The sequence below is a fragment of the Neovison vison genome, chromosome 8 (assembly GCF_020171115.1).
Source record: "Neovison vison isolate M4711 chromosome 8, ASM_NN_V1, whole genome shotgun sequence".
NCBI classification, from domain to species: Eukaryota; Metazoa; Chordata; class Mammalia; order Carnivora; family Mustelidae; genus Neogale; species Neogale vison.
This window is the reverse complement of record NC_058098.1, coordinates 76,543,095-76,563,624: the sequence shown is the minus strand read 5'-3', so window position 1 is coordinate 76,563,624 and position 20,530 is coordinate 76,543,095. Positions and strand designations below refer to the sequence as shown.

Sequence of the window (20,530 nt, the reverse complement as noted above, 5' to 3'; positions counted from 1 at the left end):
TTTTGCCATTGGGAAATGTTTTCAAGAAATGCAGATATCATATATCTTAATGTATTTATGATGTTAAAAAATTGTTGTGTTCTATAGTGTATTTAATTACCAAAACAAAGTTTTTTGACTTTCATTTTTTTAAGGTCAGCCTAAGTCATGAAAAACAAACATCTTTACCCTGTTTCATATATCACTGCCGACAACCTGATAATCTTCAACTCGGTCTGGCTAAAGAATGATTTTTGCCCGCAATCACTGATAATGATGTATGAATTGGATATGAAACAGAGTTTCTTCCGTTTCTCTTATGACCTTCCACCCAAAATTAGATTGACTTTAGATTGATTATAGAAAAAATAGCTTGAAAAGCTGTTGTTTTTTCCTTGGTAAAATGCCCTTGAACATTAACTTAGAAATAAGATAGGTGAAACTTCTGTTACAGCAATGCTATCTCAACCATAGTAGTTTCTGAACCACCACATTTCTGAAATCTTCCTGAATAAGAGAATTCTTGACCATGGAACTTTTGACAATCCTTATGGGGGAACTGTGCTTTGGTTTAAATTCAATATATAAACTTAATAGAATATTACTGACATGTTATTTATCTTCAAAATTAATGAGTACATTTATTGTTTCTTGCTTTCTACTTTAAAATATTTTATCTTTCCTACTGTTTGATGTGTGCTAGCATTTTTCATGTGTGGCCCTTCATTTAAAAGTCTATTGCCTTTCTAATTTTTTTTTTTTAAGATTTTATTTATTTGACACAGAGAGAGAAATCACAAGCAGGCAGAGAGGCAGGCAGGGGGGTGGGTGGGGGGGAAGCAGGCTCCCCGCCAAGCAGAGAGCCCGACGCAGGGCTCGATCCCAGGACCCTGAGATCACGACCTGAGCCGAAGGCAGAGGCTTTAACCCACTGAGCCAACCAGGAGCCCCGCCTTTCTAATTTTTGACTGAGAGTTGTTAATTTTTACTTCCTACCTGCAACTATAGTAGAAGGAATAAATATATGAAATAATTAAATTTAAAAAAATAAAATAAATAAATAAAATTTTAAAAATCATACTTGTTTTTCAAATCTCTTTTCTCAATACCAAGCACATTAAGTCAGACCTTCTTATACACATCTGTCTAATTTCTTATAGATACTGATATTTTTCCAAACTTATAATTCCAAGAAGTCATTACTTCTTGTGTAGCCTCACAGCAACGTCATTCATAGTGTACCTGGTTTGCTAATGGTGTATTTGTGTGTGAACTTAATTCTGTATGTACTATATACCTCTGTTCTGGTGTGTGTTTGTTTTTTCACTAACTCCTCCAGAACCAGTGGCACCTTCAATGCACAATTTTGTAGTAGATAACATTCTGGGAAGTTTAGTCCCACTTGTTTGTTGTATCAACTTAGTAACATCATACCTATGTTCTTCCTCACAAGGTAAGATTTATAAATTGTTGTATTTACCTGATATTAGGTAACACCTATCTTTGGCTCCTGTTAAATTCGATGCATAAAAGAAGGAATAATTTGGTGAAGTTAGTATAAAAGGTAAAGGATTTTTAGGTGTCTGTGGGCCTGGAACTCTTCTTTCAAGGATCTAGGTTAGCAGCATGTTGGGATCCGTTAGTTTCAGTTACTGTAGCTAAGTGGCATGCCACTCTTTAATAATACTCTTCAGGTTATGTGGAGTCTTCTTTTCAAATAAACAAGAGTTTTACTATGTTTTCATTGACTGATACAAAAATGGCATCTTAACAATGATTGTCTGTGATGGCAAAAATCTCTACAATGCAAAACTTGTAGTATTGCTTTTTCAGGTTGACGGTGACTATTGTTATTTGTGGTCAGATAATCAGCAAAATTCTCAATCCTTTGGAGACTGTTTCTGTTTTTTCTGAGGCTTTCACCCCTCTCTCCCACTTGCATTTTTAACAAAACATTGTCTTTATTAGCAGAGAGAATAAATGTATGCCTCTTGTTTCCATTTCGTCTGTGTCTTTTAAATAGGTTTGAAAATAATTTTGTTTGTCCACAGAACGATAGTATATGTTAATAGGCCTGGGCTAAGATAATTGTGATAAATGTTTTGGGATTGTATAGGGAGTATGTGTTTTGATTTCCTGATAGGAATGATCAGAGCATTGTGAGTTCCAGGGTGAATAAGTGATGAGAACATCACCAAAGTGTCCAGTCCTACAAACATGCCTTTGTACTGACAATAATTGTTTTGACTGCTGTATTGCAGCTGTTGAAAATGGACAGATAGATGTGTTAAGGCTTTTGCTTCGACATGGAGCAAATGTTAATGGATCCCATTCTATGTGTGGATGGAACGCTTTGCACCAGGCTACTTTTCAGGTAACCTCTGAATTTATTATTTCATTTCCATGTAAATTATGTGTTTTACCCTTTTAAAATGACAGTTCTATACAGTTTTTTTTTTTTTTTTTTACTTGCCTGTGATTTATGATGGTTAGTGCAGTACAGAAAAGGCAGTCTAAATGCTAATGATCATTCTGAATAAGCCAACTGCTCTGGTAGTTCCAGCAGCTTTGGGCTTCAGGGATTATCTAGGTTTTTCATATGTTGATAGCATAGTTAAGAGACCATCAGAATATTTGGGATATAAATTGATAAGGAACAGGGCTTATTTTATTTATAGCAGTGTGTTTAGAAACTGGTAACTCCTTAGTGTTTGGGCTAGCAAACAAGTTCTGTAGTCTTTAAAAGGATTATGACTCTTAGAGATCAATGTTTCATCTGTTTATGTTTAATGGGCTAGCTAAAGGTATAGAATAATCTGATTGTTTAGTACTTCCTTCTCATTGAACCATACACTTAAAAAAAAGTTTTCCTTTAGTGAGGATTAAAAAAACCCCAAAACACAGCAATAAGAATAGAGACACCTTCTATTTTCTTTGTTTTCTCCTATTTAAAATATGAATCTGTGCTTTAGGAAAATGCTGAGATCATAAAATTGCTTCTTAAAAAAGGAGCAAACAAGGAATGCCAGGATGACTTTGGAATCACACCTTTATTTGTGGCTGCTCAGTATGGCAAGCTAGAAAGCTTGAGCATACTTATTTCATCAGGTAAGATTAATCCATTAGCCTTTGCACTGTTAAGATCTTGAGTTTTAACTGTGTATCTTCCTAGGAAGTACAATTCTTGAGCAGATATAAATCAGCTTATGAAATTTATGGTTTTATGTTAGTGGTAAATAAGATTACATAGAAGTTGGATTTATAAGCTTGGTTACTAACTATTACTAACATAATGTGATGCACAGCTACTAATTTATCTGAGGAGGAACATAATGATCTATTCCTAAAGCAGGTTTATTGGCAAGTTGAATGATGGGTCTATTCTTGCTTATGGGGACCTGAGTAGTTCCAGCTTTCTAGGGCACGAGACTAGATAAGCTTAATTAATTTATTAGATAGTTATTTTATATATTAAGCCTTTGAGTTGTAGGTTTTGATAAATTGTGTGATTATTTAAATGGTTTTATTTGAAAGCATGTTTACCCTTTATTATGTTCATAGCAACATAAACCTGCTAATGGTTTCTCTCTGACAATTATCACACATTCAGCATTGTGGGAAAAGATGGTGTTGAGGCGGCATTCTTATGCTGTATGATATTTTTGTGACCAGAAATGTTTGTTATGTAAGGGCTTTTAGATATCTTCAAACACTGTATGGGCTCACAGTACTAACCTCATGAAGCATGGATAGTTAAGAGCTAAAGGGAAATATATCAGATTTGCCACCAGGTTAAAAAAAAAAATTAATACCTAGGCTTTTTATATATGTCTATAATAATACTTAGGTTTTTAATGAATTACCTCCAAGGGGCACTTGGGTGGCTCAGTTGGTTAAGCCTCTGACTCTTGATCTCAGCTCAGTTCTTGATCTCAGGGTCATGAGTTCAAGTGCTGTGTTGCAGGTTTGGAGCCTACTTTTTAAAAAGTTACCTCCAAATATACAAAACAGAGAAAGCACACATTTTCTTATTTCTGCTTTCTGCTTACAAACCTTCAAATGCTCAAATTGAAGTTTGGAGGAAAGAAAATATTAAATGCCAAATTAAGATATTGTTAGAAATATTGAGTCTGTAAATCTTAGAGTTGAGTGGAAATCTCCAGAATCACTTATTTAAACATGTATTTTTTTTAGATTAAGAATCCCAGACCCTGATTTAAATGCCTTGCCAAAGATGTAGAAAATATTTACTGGCAGAATCAGGGCTTGAAATCAGGTCTTCTCATGTGACTTCTCTTCTTTTATGTGGTACCTTCCTGATACTGTCCCAGTTTATTTTATGGCTTCCAGTCCTATACGTTCCAATTATTAGTGTGCAACTAATATTTAGAATAAAATGGGTTATGGGGCACCTGGGTGGTTCATTTGGTTAAGTGTCTGCCTTTGGCCCAGGTCATGATCCTGGGGTCCTGGGATCGAACCCTGCTTTGGGCTCCCTGCTTGGTGGGGAGCCTGCTTCTCCCTCTCCCTCTGACTGCTGCTCTGCCTACCTGTGCTCTCTCTATTTCTTTGTCAAATAAATAAATAAAATCATTAAAAAAAGAAAAAAAATTGGTTAAACTGCACCTTAATGACTATCTCTATGCCTAGCATGTCTCCCAGAATGCTAGGTACCTGTTTTGTTTTGCTTTGTTCCTCCCCCCGCCCTCTCTGAATAGTTATGAAAAGCAAATTGAAAAAGTATGTAGGTATGTTTATAATGTAGCTATATATGTTTCTAACTAGTTAAAATGATTTTTCTTTCAGTAAATTATCTGTCATTTTTCTGACTTTTCTACCTATAATTTTATAGGACCTGGTTCTGTATTCTTTTTGATACTTTGAAATTGTCAATCAAAATGAAATAGTGCTTAAAAAGGAAACTTAAGTAAATTTTTTTCTCAGCTTAATCTTTTCTCAGTGATTAGTGTTCCCCTCTTTCTTAAGCTTTCAGTAGATGAAGCATCTCCCTTGTATAGGTCAAGAACATTCTACTTGTCTGGATGTGTTGAGTGTCCAGTTGGAATTTCCGACGTTCCACGCACCCTTTAACTTAGTATTTATGTTTTGCATAGTTTAGCTTAAGTTAGGCCTGTGGTTTATTCCAGGTGCATTTATGGAACATCCTTTCAAAAAGATATTTTTTTTTCCTTGAGATGAAAAAGACTTTTCCTCTGAGACATATCCCATAAATTTAAAAATTCTCACAGTCCTGTACTAACACCATACTTAGCATACTTAACATGCTGTTTGTCAGTGAGAAAAATTGGGGGAGATTTGCTATTTTTAAAACCTTCCTAAAAAGTGAGGTCACTTTCAGTTTTTTTACATCTTAATGCCCTGGCATTTAAACAATTGATTAGTTTTTGCTCTTGAAAAATCAGCTCAGAAACCCATTTAAATAGACATTTTTCATTTCATTATAAGGTTTTATCATGGAGTGGTCCCAAAAAAAGGGACTTAATGAAGAGTATAGTCAAAATTAGGGTGTTTTTTTTTTTAAGATTTTATTTATTTGACAGAGAAATCACAAGTAGGCAGAGAAGCAGGCAGAGAGAGAGGGGAAGCAGGCTCCCTCCTGAGCAGAGAGCCAGATATGGGGCTGGATCCCAGGACCCTGAGATCATGACCTGAGCTGAAGGCAGAGGCTTAACCCACTGAGCCACCCAGGCACACCATTGTTTTTTTGTTTTGTTTTTATTTTTTTGAAATATTTTATTTATTTATTTGTTAGGGTGAACACAAGGAGGGGGAGCAGCAACCAGAGGGAAAACCAGGCTCCCCATTGAGCAAGGAAGCAGATGAGAGACTAGATCCCAGTGCTCTGGGATCATGACCTGAGCTGAAGGCAGACACTTAAAGGATTGAGCCACCCAGGTGTCCCTAGTCAACATTAGTTTTAAGGCATAGCCCCAAGGTGTATCATAATCTACAGGAATTTTTTTCATAAATCTCAGCCTGAATTGATTAATGGCATCTATTAATTCTTATAACTTAGGTTTTTATCTTTTTCTGTAATAATCAGACATTCCATATTTGTTGGTTTGCATTTTTTGTTTTTCAGTGATTACTTATTGGGCCCACAGAGTGCTTGCTGGAGGACAGATTGGAATGAAATGAATCCTTCATTGAATAAGATTTTTGTTTTAGCTTAAAAATGAATTCTAAAGTACTAATCACTTGTTTTCTTGTTAACATAAAAGTGAAAACAATTTAAATGATTACCAGCAAATGTGGAAAATCAGTATGTTTATACAACAATATCCACTGGGATTGGAAAAACTATTGTACTCTAAAGCCCTTTTAAGACAGCTGTTTTGCAATTTATGTTAATCATCACCCTTTTTTCCCCCATGAATTAGGATTGTCTGTTAAATGTTGTATTTTGTATTAGGTGCAAATGTCAATTGTCAAGCATTGGACAAAGCTACTCCCTTGTTCATTGCTGCTCAAGAGGGCCACACAGAATGTGTGGAGCTTTTGCTGTCCAGTGGGGCAGATCCTGATCTTTACTGTAATGAGGACAATTGGCAGTTACCTATTCATGCAGCTGCACAAATGGGCCATACGAAGTAAGTATTAAAACAGAAAATAAAAATGGTCTCATAATCAAAAAGTAATAAGGAGGGGCGCCTGGGTGGCTCAGTGGGTTAAGCCTCTGCCTTTGTCTCAGGTCATGATCTCAGGGTCCTGGGATTGAGCCCCACATTGGGCTCTCTGCTCAGCGGGGAACCTGCTCCCCCCTCTGTCTCTACCTACCTCTCTGCCTACTTGTGATCCCTCTCTCTGTCAAATAAATAAATAAAGTCTTTTAAAAAAAAAAAAAAGGTAATAAGGAATAAATTTTCTGGGCCAGACCCTTTATCTCTAGGCAGAATCCTTGGTATTGCCTTCTCTGCCAACCTACTGTATGACTAGATCCACCCCCGTATCTGTCCCCTCTGCCATCCTGAGCTCCTCTTAGTCTTGGACTTTCCTAGTGTGAGCAGAGTGGCTAGAGACAGAGTTCCGGGGCATCCTCCAGGTGTTTAGCTCTTTCCTCTGGTTTCTCAAGCTGTGGCCATGCTCTCCTACTCTGCTCTGGTTTTATCCCATGTGTCCTTAGTTAGCGATCTGATGACCTTATTCAACTTATTTATGATAACCTCCCTGATCCCAGAAAGCTTTTGAATTTGTAACCCCTTTTAGGTCGAGCCTTTCTTTTGTGTGAGCTGGGTAGTTCTCTCCATTTTGAATCCTTGACTAGACTTCTCTTTATAATCTCAAGTCCAGCTTGGTACTCTTCCCTGCTTCTGTTACTCTTCTTTCTTAGCCAGAAGTTCTTGTGGAATTTTTGCTGTTTTCTGGAGAGAGGAAGACTGAAAGAAATTGGAACTCTTTGAAATTGGGGGTTCCAGGAATCTTAGAAGCTAATAACCTGGTTATACCTGTGAGAATTTGGTTAGCCCATCTTAACATAAATTGGCAATGAATACTTTTAAAAAATATATGCCTAAAGTCTTTAGAGTCGTAATTCTAAAATAATAGTTTTATAGTTGTTACTGTTATTTAATTTAAAAAGTAGTAGTGGAAATTATCATTACTTTAGTGTGATTACATAGTAGGAAAATAAATTCTGTGATTTGGTTATTATGCCACAAGGTGGCACAATATTTTACTATTTCCTCAAAGGTATTTGTAAGTATTTTTGCACCTTGTATAATTTTTCCAACCCATTTTTAAAAATTAAACACATTTATTAAGGGACATTAAACAGCTTATTTATTTTTAACAGAATACTTGGGTTTTAAGATTAGGTATTTTTTCTTAAAATTCTTGATTTATTTAAACCTAAGTGTTAGGTACAATTATACTGGGAGCTTTAAATTGATATCAAAACCCACTTGGGATTTGCCCTCAATTTTGGGAATTCTGTTTATCATTACAGTTTTCTAATATAACCCCTTCTGTGAGTATTAAGTTCTACTTAAATGTTAACATCTTAAGCCTACATTACAAAAGGAAAGGAGCTTTGGAGTAGCCCTGCCTTTCTTTTCCCAGAAAGGGGGGATTTCATGGCTGACCTTATCCCTACAGTTTTATTTTTAATTTTAGAAGAGTAGACTAGTTCTTCCTTTCTAGCTGAATTCTGGAGGTAGGTTTACAAATAATCTAAGTATTTAGGTTTTAATTATTTTCTTAAGAAGTTCCTCCATTTAGCTAGCAGTTTCTCTAGAAATCTACGTTAGCGTTTAAAGAGCTCATATTCTGGGGCGCCTTGGTGGCTCAGTCCTTAGGCATCTGCCTTCAGTTCAGGTCATGATCCTAGGGTCCTGGGGTCAAGCCCCACATCGGGCTTCCTGCTCAGTGGGGAGCCTGCTTCTCCATCTCCCATTCCCCCTGCTTGTATTCCCTCTCTCGCTGTCTCTCTCTCTCTCTGTCTCTGACAAAAAAATAAATAAACTTAAAAAATAATAATAAAAAAATAAAGAGCTCATATTCTTTTCAGAGAATAGAATATTTTAGCAACAATTTTTATTTCTTGGGGCACCTGGTGGGCTCAGTCAGTTAAGCATCTGGCTTTGGCTCAGGTCATGATCTCAGGGTCTTGGGATGGAGCTCCACATTGGGCTCCCTACTCAGTGGGGAGTTTGCTTCTCCCTCTCCCTCTGCACCTCTGCCTCCCCCTGCTTGTGCCCAATCCCTCCCCGCCCTTGTTCCCTCACTTGCTTGTGCTCTCTCTCAAAGAAATAAATAAAATCTTAAAAAAAAAAAAGAATTCTTATTTCTCCCTTATGAAAATACTGTTCATTTCATGGCACTCACCGTACTTAAAAATTCTTACTAATTAGAAAAATAAGATTTTAGTTTATTTTAAAAAAGAGAAGTTTATTTTAAAAAAAGAAAGGAAATTATTTTCTTGATATAAGTTCATATATGGTATAATGAAGTTTTTAATTATTAGATTCTAAAATAGCTAACAAAATTTGAATTGGGAAGAGTAGGGTGATGGTGGTGGCAAGATAAATAGTGAAAAAAAAAGTATAGCCTGTTCCATATTTACTTACGGTAAAATTATTAAATTCTGTTTTAGATAGATGTAAGGACTTTTGTATAAAGCAACAATAGTAAGGGTAACATTTTGGAGTGTGCAGCCTGTAATTAATGTAGGTAGAAGACAAAGACTTTACATCAATCAGTGGGTGACTCTTAAAATATGTGCTGTAGAAATGTCGCCTGCACTCATGTATGTGTAAAAACATTAAATGCTCCTGAATTTGTGTTGTTACAGAATCTTGGACTTGTTAATACCACTTACCAACCGGGTCTGTGACACTGGGCCAGACAAAGTGAGTCCTGTTTACTCAGCAGTATTTGGAGGGCATGAGGAGTGCCTAGAAATGTTACTCCAGCATGGCTACAGTCCAGACGCCCAGATGTGCCTCGTCTTTGGGTTCAGTTCTCCCATGTGTATGGCTTTCCAAAAGGAGTATGTATACTTGTTGTTTTTATTCTTTTTTGTATGGAGAAGTATTTCCAAGTGATTTTCTTTTATGATGAAACTTAATATCTCATATGCTAAATTGTTGACTTAACAAATAAATAACCCTCTATGATGTACTTTGTTCCATCAAAGTACATTTCATTGTGAAAATGAAGTGATAACGTCAGAGATTTTTTTCTCTTCTCTTTTTAGACCTGGATTATATTTTCATTGTAGCCACTTTAGAGAATATTTTCAGTGTATTAAAGTAAATGCAGGGTGGGCACCTGGCTGGCTCAGTTGGTTTTCTTGATCTCAGGATTGTGGGTTTAAGCCTCAGGTTGGGTCTAGTGACTAGTTAAAATTAAAATATTAAAAAAATAAAGTAAATGCTGGATTTCTCTGCTAATTCTTGGTTTTCAAAACAATTCAAAACTTAAGACAAACATTAGTTGTATGATGAATAAGGCCTGAGGATCTAATGTATAACATGGTGACTATAGTTGATAACATTGTATTGTATAATTGAAATTTGCTAAGAGAGTAGAACTTAAATTTGCTCACTAAAAAAAGAAAATGATAAACGTGACGTGATGGATGTGTTAATTCTTTGTGGGGGAATCCTTTCACACTGTGTATATTTATGAGATTATTATGTTGTATGTTTTAAATAAAATCTTTTCTGTCAGTTATATTTTAATAAAGCTGGGGGATGAAAAAAGAATTTAAAATGACTTTATCAAGTAAGGCATTGATTTTATTTCAGTTTTTTTTACCATTTAAAATTTTTAAGACTTGTTATTAGCCTAAAAATGAAACTTTAGTTTTGTAAATATTATTGTACTTTTAATGTATTTAGTATGTGGCATTTCTTTATGTGAGTCAGGGTAATTAAAAAGTCTTAAGATATTTGTTCTGCTAATCTTCTATGATCCTGTGAAGTAGAATAAATGAAGAATTACTGCTGTTTTATTAGCTTCTGGCCAGTACTTGTCTGTCAGACTTCTGAGATTTTAAAATAGATAGTAAGAATAAGGCCAAGTGCAAGAAAAACCATAGAGTAATATGTAGGGTCCATACATTAATGGAATAAGTTGTGAAGATAGACAATCTTGGTTTTTTTTTTTAAGATTTTATTTATGTATTAGAGAGAGATCCCAAGTAGGTAGAGAGGCAGGCAGAGGGTGGGGGGGGGAAGCAGGCCTCCTGCTGAGCAGAGAGCCCTATGTGGGGCTCGACCCCAGGAACCTGAGATCATGACCCGAGCCAAAGGCAGAGGCTTAACCCACAGAGCCACCCAGGCACCCCGACATTCTTGTTTTTAATGATACAGAAGAGGTTGTAGGCATGCCCCAAATTTCATTGGCTCTCCTGAATTCACTATTATGGACAGCTCACCACTATTTAATTGAAATGTCTATCAAAAATTTATTTTCTAAAAAAAAAAAAAATTATTTTCTAAGCTTTTCAGTCTACCATTTTTAAACATTTGCTGTGTAAAATAGTAGTTAATTTTATTTATTCTGAATGCAAGCTTCCAGGTATATATTGTAGTCTGAATAGTTGGGGCCTGGGTGAATCTGAGTATCTGGGACCTACTCTATGCATTACTTTCATGATTTCATAGTAGTGTGTTGTGTATCCCTTCAAGTTTTATCTTTCTAAATACTTCTAGTTTTTCTTCAGTAGGGCTGCATGGATAACTTCAGTTGTTTCAGTTGTCTTTCTTTATATGTATCTAAGTCCATTATATTTTATTATTAGGTCAGAATTGAACTTGTAAAAAATTATATTGGAATATAATGGTTTTGCATAGTTTTTATGTGTTTGTCCAATATGATGATAGTCTTCTCTGGCCTTCAGTTTACCTTCTGGAGGAAGAGCAGCTAAGCTCATCCCTCATCAGCTTCTAAGTGTCGTTTGAATTAAACCATATGACATAGTGGCGTGTTAACCCTGAAACACCTTAAAATAAAGTTTTTCTGCCTGAAGAATCAGGTAAATTGAGCCTTATGGGACAGAGAGTGTGAGGGGAATTCTGGAGAAGAGAGAGGGGGAGAAGGGTTCTCTCTGATTCTCGGTATGCATCTGCATATGTCCCAAGGTCACTCCAAGCTTTGAATGACAGGTCCAGATTGCTGAAAACAAGATTTAAACTGTCACCCAAGTCTCAGAGTAACCCCTTAGTGGCATATTTGATGGGACCAGCCAAAATGGCATAATAAAGGCTTTGAGAACTGAACTGACATTGCAACTACAGTCTGTGGAAGGTGAAACAAATTGTAGTCTGAACTTACTAGGTTATATGCCTGCTAAAATAAACAAGCTAAATTCAGTATTCTTTAAAGGATTAATATAGGACACAGGACACAGAATCTATACAACAGTAACATCACAATATCTAGGATATAGTCTAAAATTACTTGTCATGTGAGGAACCAATAAACTATGCCCAGTTCTCAAGGGAAAAGAATTAACAGGTGTCAAACCTGAGATAATTCAGCTTTTGGAAATGTCAAGTAATTGAAAACAGCTGTTATAATGTGCTATTTAAGGTAAACATACTTGAAATAAATGAAAGATAGAAATTCTCAAGTGAGAAATAAAAACTATAAAAGAAGAACCATGTGGAGATTTTATAACTGGAAAATATAATATCTGAAATGAAAATTTCTCTGAATGGGCTGCATAGCGGAATGGAACTGACGTTAACCTGATGATAAGCCAATAGAAATTATCCAAAGAGAAGAACAGAGAGAAAAATTGGGAGAAATAAAAAAGGACAGAGCCTCAGGGTCCTGTGGGACAATATCAGCAGGTTAACGTTGATATCATTAGAGTCCAGAAGAAGAGAAAGAGATTGTTGCAGGAAAATTATATGAACTCATAATAGCCAAAAGCTTCCCAGCATTGGATAAAAAATACACATTTATGTGTATGTGTATTATTTAGGAAGCTCAGTAGATCGATAAACGATGAAGCCGAAAAACAGTAACAAAAAAGAGTGCTCAAAAATAATCATATGGCTGAAAACTGAAGGTAAAGCAGCAGCAGTGTGCAGCAGTGTGCTCTACAGTAGCCCCTACATGGGCTAACAAGCTTGATTTTTGCTACTCGTTAAAAAGGCTTATCAGCTATCCCCCCCCCCTTGTGGGAACTTGTAATTGGACCAAATGTGTTCTTAATTAGCAAGGTGGGTTTTTCAGTGAGAAAAGTCACTCAAAGACATTACTTGTTAGCCTATGGGGAAAAGCTTAAAACATCAAAATACCTATTTTATGAAGGTACATTCTCCTAGTCTTTCTACTTTTCATTTGTTTGCCTGAGATCCATTGCAATAGATTAATTTTGAGACATCTTTGCTATTATTACCTGCTTTGTGGGGAATTTAACTGAATGGGAAGCCTTTCAGAAAGGACTAAATCTAAGCGATAGTAGCATCATAATCACCTATGCTCACATTTAATGTGTGTATATGAAAGAGTTGACTTAAGTATAGTACATTGCATAATTTTGGGTGCATAATAAAAAAATACTAAGGCTAATTTTTTTCTCCCTGCCATCTTCCTTTTATCTAGAAAACAGTATCAATTAAACTTTAAAATCTATACATTTATATTAGCTAATAAATGCCTGCTCTTAGTTTACATGTCAATCACTGTACATGCAATGTGGGAATCATTTGATTATTTTGGAATTCCATATAAAACTTTGCTGATCAAGCAAGGAAAGTGTCATTCTCCCAGTAGGTTTTGTTTTACTATATGAAGAGGGTAACATAGCCAGGTGTCTGGAGGAAAAAATCAAAATAGGAGAATTTGTTAATCTGTTGTTATTTCTTTTAGCAAGTATAGCATCTTAAAATTTGGATTCTCAGGGGCACCTGGCTGCTCAGGTGGAAGAATGTGCTACTCTTGATCTCAGGGTCATGAGCTCAAGCCCCATGTTGGATGTAGAGATCACTTAAAAAAAAAAAAAATAGAAAAAAGATTTGGATTCTCTATAGTCACACACTTAAAAATTAATTAAAACAATTTAAGTTATCATTTAAAAAGCAAGGATAATTGAATATAATTTTCATTTAAAATAACTATTATATGCTTTTGTTCCATAATAAAACAATATATGAGTTTCCTTTACTCCATTTATCAACTATTAATAAGAATTTGAGTTAACTTGGAAGACTCTGTTTTCTGAAATTAATTATTATTAAATATTCAAAGTTTCAGAGATTTGGTAAGATAATGATCTAGGTTTAGTGGTGATAAGTTTTGAAATTTTATTTTTATGGCAACCATATGTTCCTATAAATTTAGTTTCTTTTTGCATTTGTGTGTTTTTTGGTAGTTTTTGGCATTTCTCTGAGAGATTTAGTATTTATGGCCCTTGCACTTTTGGCCTATTGTGTTTCAGTAAGTTTTCATCTGCTTTTATGAATAGTCCAATGAATATTGAAAGGTGATGAAAATAATAAATATAAATAATGGTTCTGGGTTTTAAGTTTTACTTTTTTAATTTTTTTAAAGATTTTATTTATTTATTTGACACAGAGAGAGAGAGATCACAAGTAGGCAGAGAGGCAGGCAGAGAGAGTGGGAAGCAGGCTCCCTGCTAAGCAGAGAGCCCGATGCAGGGCTTGATCCCAGGACCCTGAGATCATGACCTGAGCCGAAGGCAGAGGCTTAACCCACTGAGCCACCTAGGCACCCCTCAAGTTTTCCTTTTTTTATTGTTTTGTTTTGTTTTGTTTTTAAAGAATTTATTTATTTATTTGACAGGAGAGATCACAAGTAGGCAGAGAGGCAGGCAGAGAGGCAGGCAGAGAGAGAGAGGAGGAAGCAGGCTCCCTGCTGAGCAGAGAGCCTGATGCGGGACTCGAAACCAGGACCCTGGGATCATGACCCGAGCCGAAGGCAGAGGCTTAACCCACTGAGCCACCTAGGCACCCCTTAAGTTTTCCTTTCTTTTTTGTTTTATGTTTCATTCAGCCAAGTTAACTTTTTAGCTCAGGATTCTAAACATTTTTGTTCTTTATCCCTTTGAGAGAGGATAAGCTTCTATTTGAAGCAATGATCTTTAGCTCTTCTCACCACAGTTAGGAATGATGGAAAGGTGTCTCCTCCGTCACTGTACAAAAAGCAGTCTTGTTCTTTGGGGCTAAAAAGTTAACAGCTGCAGTGACATGAAAGCATCTTTCAAAAGCACAGTTAAGTAATTCAATTCAAATGAGAAGATATAAGAAAAAGACTCCTTTTAACTGGAATGGGTGAAGGACTAGGGAAACTTAAACATTTCAGTACAATTTGAACAAGCTTTATTGCCTTTTATAGATGATTGTAGAACATGATCATGGCTTAACTGACTAGATTTTTGTCTTTTTAATTGATACTGATCATTGTTATCACGTTAGTTTTATAGAAATTGTGTCCAATCTCATCATCATATCACACATGGGTACACCTGACAGGACCTAATGTCTTCATTTTGTTTTCAACTGTTAGCTGAGAGCCATTCAGTAAAACTTATTATGTGACCTTTTGATAATTCAGCCAATAAGTTGGTTAGATGTTTTGTTGGCTAATTGGACATAAAATAATCAAGATGTTTGTCTGTTTTTAGTTGTTTAAAATAAGTCTTGTTATGTTGAATTTCCTTTTACTGTGCTTCTGTTATCAGGATAATGTTTCTGTATACATTTTTGAATTTCAAAGACCAGAATGATAAAAAGGGTACAATCCCTAAAAATAAGGCCTAGGCATTGTTTTTTTAGTTTTTAAACTTCTCCTCTCTATTATCTATTGATTTCCACTATTTTATAACATGCATTCTCTTAATGTGTCACTGTTAGCTCTTGATATTCATGTTAAATAAGATGGACTATTTCTTTTTAATTCATAGGCTTTTCAAGAGTTTTCCAGTTCTTCATTGGGGTTTGAGAGAAAATTTGTTTTAAGTGTTAAGGGACTTAACATGCATATTTCCATGTAATCTGTATTTTCACCAAAGGTTATCTAAGCCCTAGGGTCTGTTGTTGCTCAATGGTATGTGATAAGCTCATTTAGAACGTAAGTTCCTTGTGTTTCTGGGTTTACACATATATTTGAAGCTTTCTTAATAGCTTCCCCCAAAGCTCAGGGCATGCTGACAAAGTTTTATGATCATCCACTTCATTTTATGTTTATTATTTGCCATATAAATGGTAGTTTTGTTAGAGAAGGGACTATAAATGTGGTACTAGGTGGTCACATAAACCTTTTAGGAGTGTGCTCTTGTCCTAACACAAGGCTGATAATTGGAAGATGTTTAGAGCTGGGTTTTCCAAAGTGTTTTTGTAGGATACTAATTCTGTGGGTCATTAATAGATATTACATAGGACACAGGGGTTTCTATAGTTAATTAAGTTTAGGAAACACAGAGTTAAGCAATGTTCACTAAGTTTTTTTCCTGAAAGGTTTCCAAGAATTTTTCTTATGATGATGTCTATGAATTCCTAAAGAAGAGAATGAGTTTACACAAGTATGAGAAGTCTGAAAACAGGGCAGAGGGAGAGGGAGAGGAAAAGAATCCAGGGCAAACACAGACTTCCTGTAGAGCACAAAGCCCGATACGGGGCTTGATCTCACAACCCTGAGACTACGATCTAAACTTTTGTTCCTGTGTTTAAAGACTTTTGGGAGATTTAAAAAATCACTTTATTATTTTCAGATGAACAATTGGACCTGTTAAAAAATTCAACTGAGTAAATTTGAAGATCTTAATTGGCTTTATTAAACAAATTATGAATCCGGCAGCATCCTATCTAGCCAGTAGAGGGAATCACCACTGAACTAAACTAAAGAAAGGTTTTTAGAGGCAAAGAGAGAGCATGAAAAAAAGGAGACAGGAACTGACTATCAAGAAATGAATGCATTGTTTAGACAAGGTTGCCCTCCTAAGGGGTTGGAAGAGTCCCTCAGTATTTTCTAATTTTGACCAGGAAATTCCATGTTGACTGGTTAAAGGTCACATTCCTTACGGAGTTGAAACTGCACTTAGGTTATGTTTTAAGTCTTAGCTTACTGACTTGAGGCCTTAACCCAGGTGATGCCATGTGGGGCCCATGATTTTCTTTTTAACAGATCCATGTCTTTAATTTTAAAGATAATTCTTCTGGGGTGTCTGGTTGGCCCAGTCAGCTAAGTGTCCGACTCTTGATCTTGGTTCAGAATCTTGGTTCTCCCTCTCCCTCTGCCCTTCCTCCTGTTCTCATACTCTCTCTCCTCTCTCAAATAAGTAATCTTAAACAAAAAATTCTTCTCGGGGGGAAAAACACAATACTGCTTCTGAGATGTGTCCAGAGGTTGAAGGTGTTTTGGCATTTAATTTGAAAATGTAACTAGCATACTTTATTTATTTATTTATTTTTTCTAGCATTCTTTTAAAAAATAAGTTCATCCTATAGTTCTCTCTTTTCTGACCTCAGTGTATACCGTATAGGATTTCTCAAATATTTTCATCATGGAGCCTTAGTTATATGGATCATTTTCAGGGTCTTGTGTTCCTTGGAACATACTTTGGGAAGCATAGGTCTGGCCTTAAAATATTCCTCAATTTGATTTAACTATTTCATGAAGCATTCAGTTTTCATAATAGAGAAGCAATATTTCATATATTTGCTGTATTCACTGGTAGATTCACTGGTATATACTCACTGGTAGATTTTGGTTTGATATTATATCAGTTCTACCAGTTACCAGTTGTGTGACTAAGCGTCACAGTTTTTGTGTCTAGAATGGAGATAATAGTAGAACTTACTTCTTAGGGTTCTTGTGAGAATTAAGGCAAATTTCCCATGTAACACATTTAACATAGTGCCTGGTATAGAATAAATACTCATTAAAATTTCTTGTTTTAAAGAATTATATGTGTGTATGTTCCTCCCACATTTTAGAGATGAATGGTTTATCTTTAGGCATTGTTCTTAAAATTTTTTTAGCAGGAGCCACATGTCTGGGTGCTATATTAAAATTTTAATGAGAAAGTCACTAATTGTCTTATAGTTTTTTTCTGAATAGAAAATGGCTAGGGAACCCATCTGTAGCACTTCCTCTAATAGCTTGCATTTAGGATTCTCATTTACCTTTGCATTCTGTAGCAAAAGTGTGTTTCAAGAACTAAATCATTAAGAGCTAAAGTTATCTGTGGTTAAGCTGTTGATGGCTTCAGAGCACTTGAGGGAAGAATTCAACCAGTCCCTGAATTGCACATGTAAACACTCATGCCTTGAAAATTGCTAGGCTTCTTGAGAATTATATATCACACTTGTAGTGAGGCAGTTTTCTCATAGTTTACCTGCATATTTATTGGAACTCGTTCAACAGTCCATGTGTAGCTTGTCTGTTCTATAGTGGAATCAGCAAGTAATAACTGCAGGCAAAATAATGAGAGCCTAGTCAAATGAGGTCAAAGTGTTTGAAATAAATTGGTGATAACTGTTTAGAGCCATCAATCAGAAGTATATTCTTTAGCATTTTTTGTAGTGCAAGACTGCTGACAGCAAATCTCTCAGCCTTCTTTTATCTGAAAAGAACCAGAGGAAAAAATATATACCTACAGGGCTGTTTTCAAGAACAGTAATATGAATGATGGACTTCGAATCAGGAACAAATAGCAACATGGTAGGCAGGTAAAAAGGTTTTAATTTTTATGAAGAAATTTTAGAGGGGTGCATGGGTGGGAGAAATGGTTGAGCATCCTATTCTTGTTTTCAGTTCAGGGCTGTGAGATCACAGGGCTATGAGATCCAGCCCCATGTGGGCTCTGCCTGCAGCGTGGAGTCTGCTCATGACTCTCACCCTCTCCCCCTGCCACCCCCATCGCCCACACCACACAATCTCTCTGTCTTCTCTTTCTCAAATAAGTAAATATTTTTTTTTAAAGATTTTATTTATTTATTTGACAGAGATCACAAGCAGGCAGAGAGAGAGGAAGGGAAGCAGGCTCCCCGCTGAGCAGAGAGCCTGATGTGGGGCTCAATCCCAGGACCCTGGGATCATGACCTGAGCCGAAGGCAGAGGCTTTAACCCACTGAGCCACCCAGGCGCCCCTCAAATAAGTAAATCCTTTTTAAAAAATTTTAGAATTATTGATTTTTCTTTTAATTTTTTTTAAAAAAGATTTATTTATTTTTTTGAGAGAGAGAAAGACCACAGTGGGGAGGGGCAGAGGGAGAGGGAGAGAGAGAGAAAGAGGGTCCCAAGCAGACTCACAGACTCACACTGAGTGCAGAATGCAATGCTGAGCCTCCATCAAGGGCTCAGTCTTAGGACCCTGAGATCACTACCTGAGCTGAAACCAAGGGTCAGGTGCTCAACTGACCCTGCCACCCAAATGCCCCTCAGTTTTTCTTTTCCAATTGCTATGTAAATAACTAAAAATAAAGCAGATACTGTTTAAGGTTTTAACTAAAGAAAAGCACAAACTGGAGATTAGAGAACATGGATTTATAAAAATACACATGGATTAGGTAACAGTTTACTTGTTTACCACTATTTGTTGCTATTTACTGCTTATTAAAGTTTACCGCTTTAGAATTTTGATTTCAAATTGTATGCATAAGTCCTCAGAAGTAGTTGGTTTCACAGGACAGTGGCTTAAACATTTTATATTTGTTTTATCTATAATTTTTATGCTTTTATTTACTTAGATTCCATGATATTGTGATTAATGAAATATTTTTTGTATTTATAGTTGTTTAAAATAGCATTAATGCCATGTGCAAAGGGAGAATGATTTTTTTTTTAAGGTTTTAATTTATTTACTTGAGGGAGAGAAGAGTGAGAGGGAAGGAGGGAGAGAGAGAATGAGGAGAGGGTGAAGCAGACTCCCTGCTGAGCAGAGAGCCCAATGCGGGGCTCCATTCCAGGACTGTGAGATCATGACTTGAGCTGAAGGGAAGTGCTAAGCTGACTGAGCCACCCAAGTACCCCAAGAGAATGATTTTATTACATATTTTCTTCCACAGTTGTGTACATAGTTATTTACTAAGCTTTGAGAGAGTTAAACTTAAAGCATATTTTTTAAGATGTGGTCACAGGGCCATCAGAATTGCAGTTTTTGATGACTGTATCATATTTTGTACTTATCCATTATTATGTTGTTAAACAGGTAATTTCTTTGTTTTTGAAGTCTGTTACAGATAATACTATGGTTAATGTTGTACAAATAGGATATAATTTCTTTTTGTCTTGGATAAATTCCCAGGATTTATACTTACTCTATTCTATTCTACTTATTATTATTATTATTTTACTATTCTACTTATTTATTTCTTAAAGTAAGCTCCACACCCAACCTGGGGCTTGAGCTCATGACCCTGGGGTCAAGAGTTGCATGTTCCACTGACTGAGTCAGCCAGGTACCCCCTATTATGTTTTATTTTAATTGTTGTTTTATTTTAATTAATTATTAATAGTAACATACTATACATATAATTTTATTTTACAAATACTTGTATAGTGTTAGTTTTGTGTGCCAAAAAGGTGAAGTAATTGGTTCAGAGTTCCATGGATAATAAGCTGAGCAGGCTGGCTCCAGAGACTGTGCCTCTTATAACTGTGCTATGATATCTCTTTTGATACATCTTGCCCAGTTAGCTTTCTCAGAAAAGGGTTACTCTTATTTTCAGTCAGTTCAACCACCATAACTTACCAGTATTGGATGATACATTAAAAAAAAAATAAAAGTAACCAATTTAATAGATATAAAATGATATACTTATATTCTACAAAAGTATTTGATAAAGAAGATTAATTCAGAAATATAAAACTAAGTTAAATTTTTGTTCATAAAGAAACTTTCCTTGTTTTTACCATTATAAACTTAAAAATAAAAGGGAAATTAACTAAGACTCTTGCTAAAGGAAATGGTATCTTGGAAATTCCGAGAGTGAGTCAGTCCTCTGTTTTTAGGGACTGATGACATTTTTTAATAAACTTTGCTTCTGGGCACCTGGGTGGCTCAGTGAATTAAGCCTCTGCCTTCAGCTCAGGTCATAGTCTCAGGGTCCTG

At 35.8% G+C, this 20,530-nt stretch overlaps 1 protein-coding gene across 4 annotated transcripts in view; it reads left to right on the top strand.

Annotated features, from left to right (window-relative positions):
• ASB3 (ankyrin repeat and SOCS box containing 3) overlaps positions 1 to 20,530 on the top strand; it is a 110,299-nt gene that overhangs the window by 62,983 nt on the left and 26,786 nt on the right. For all 4 annotated transcript variants that reach the window (XM_044263941.1, XM_044263940.1, XM_044263944.1 and 1 more), the window contains exons 4-7: positions 2,241 to 2,353; positions 2,952 to 3,087; positions 6,413 to 6,590; positions 9,290 to 9,487. In XM_044263941.1, the coding sequence (XP_044119876.1) occupies positions 2,241 to 2,353; positions 2,952 to 3,087; positions 6,413 to 6,590; positions 9,290 to 9,487 (625 nt within the window). The remainder of the gene's footprint in view (positions 1 to 2,240; positions 2,354 to 2,951; positions 3,088 to 6,412; positions 6,591 to 9,289; positions 9,488 to 20,530) is intronic.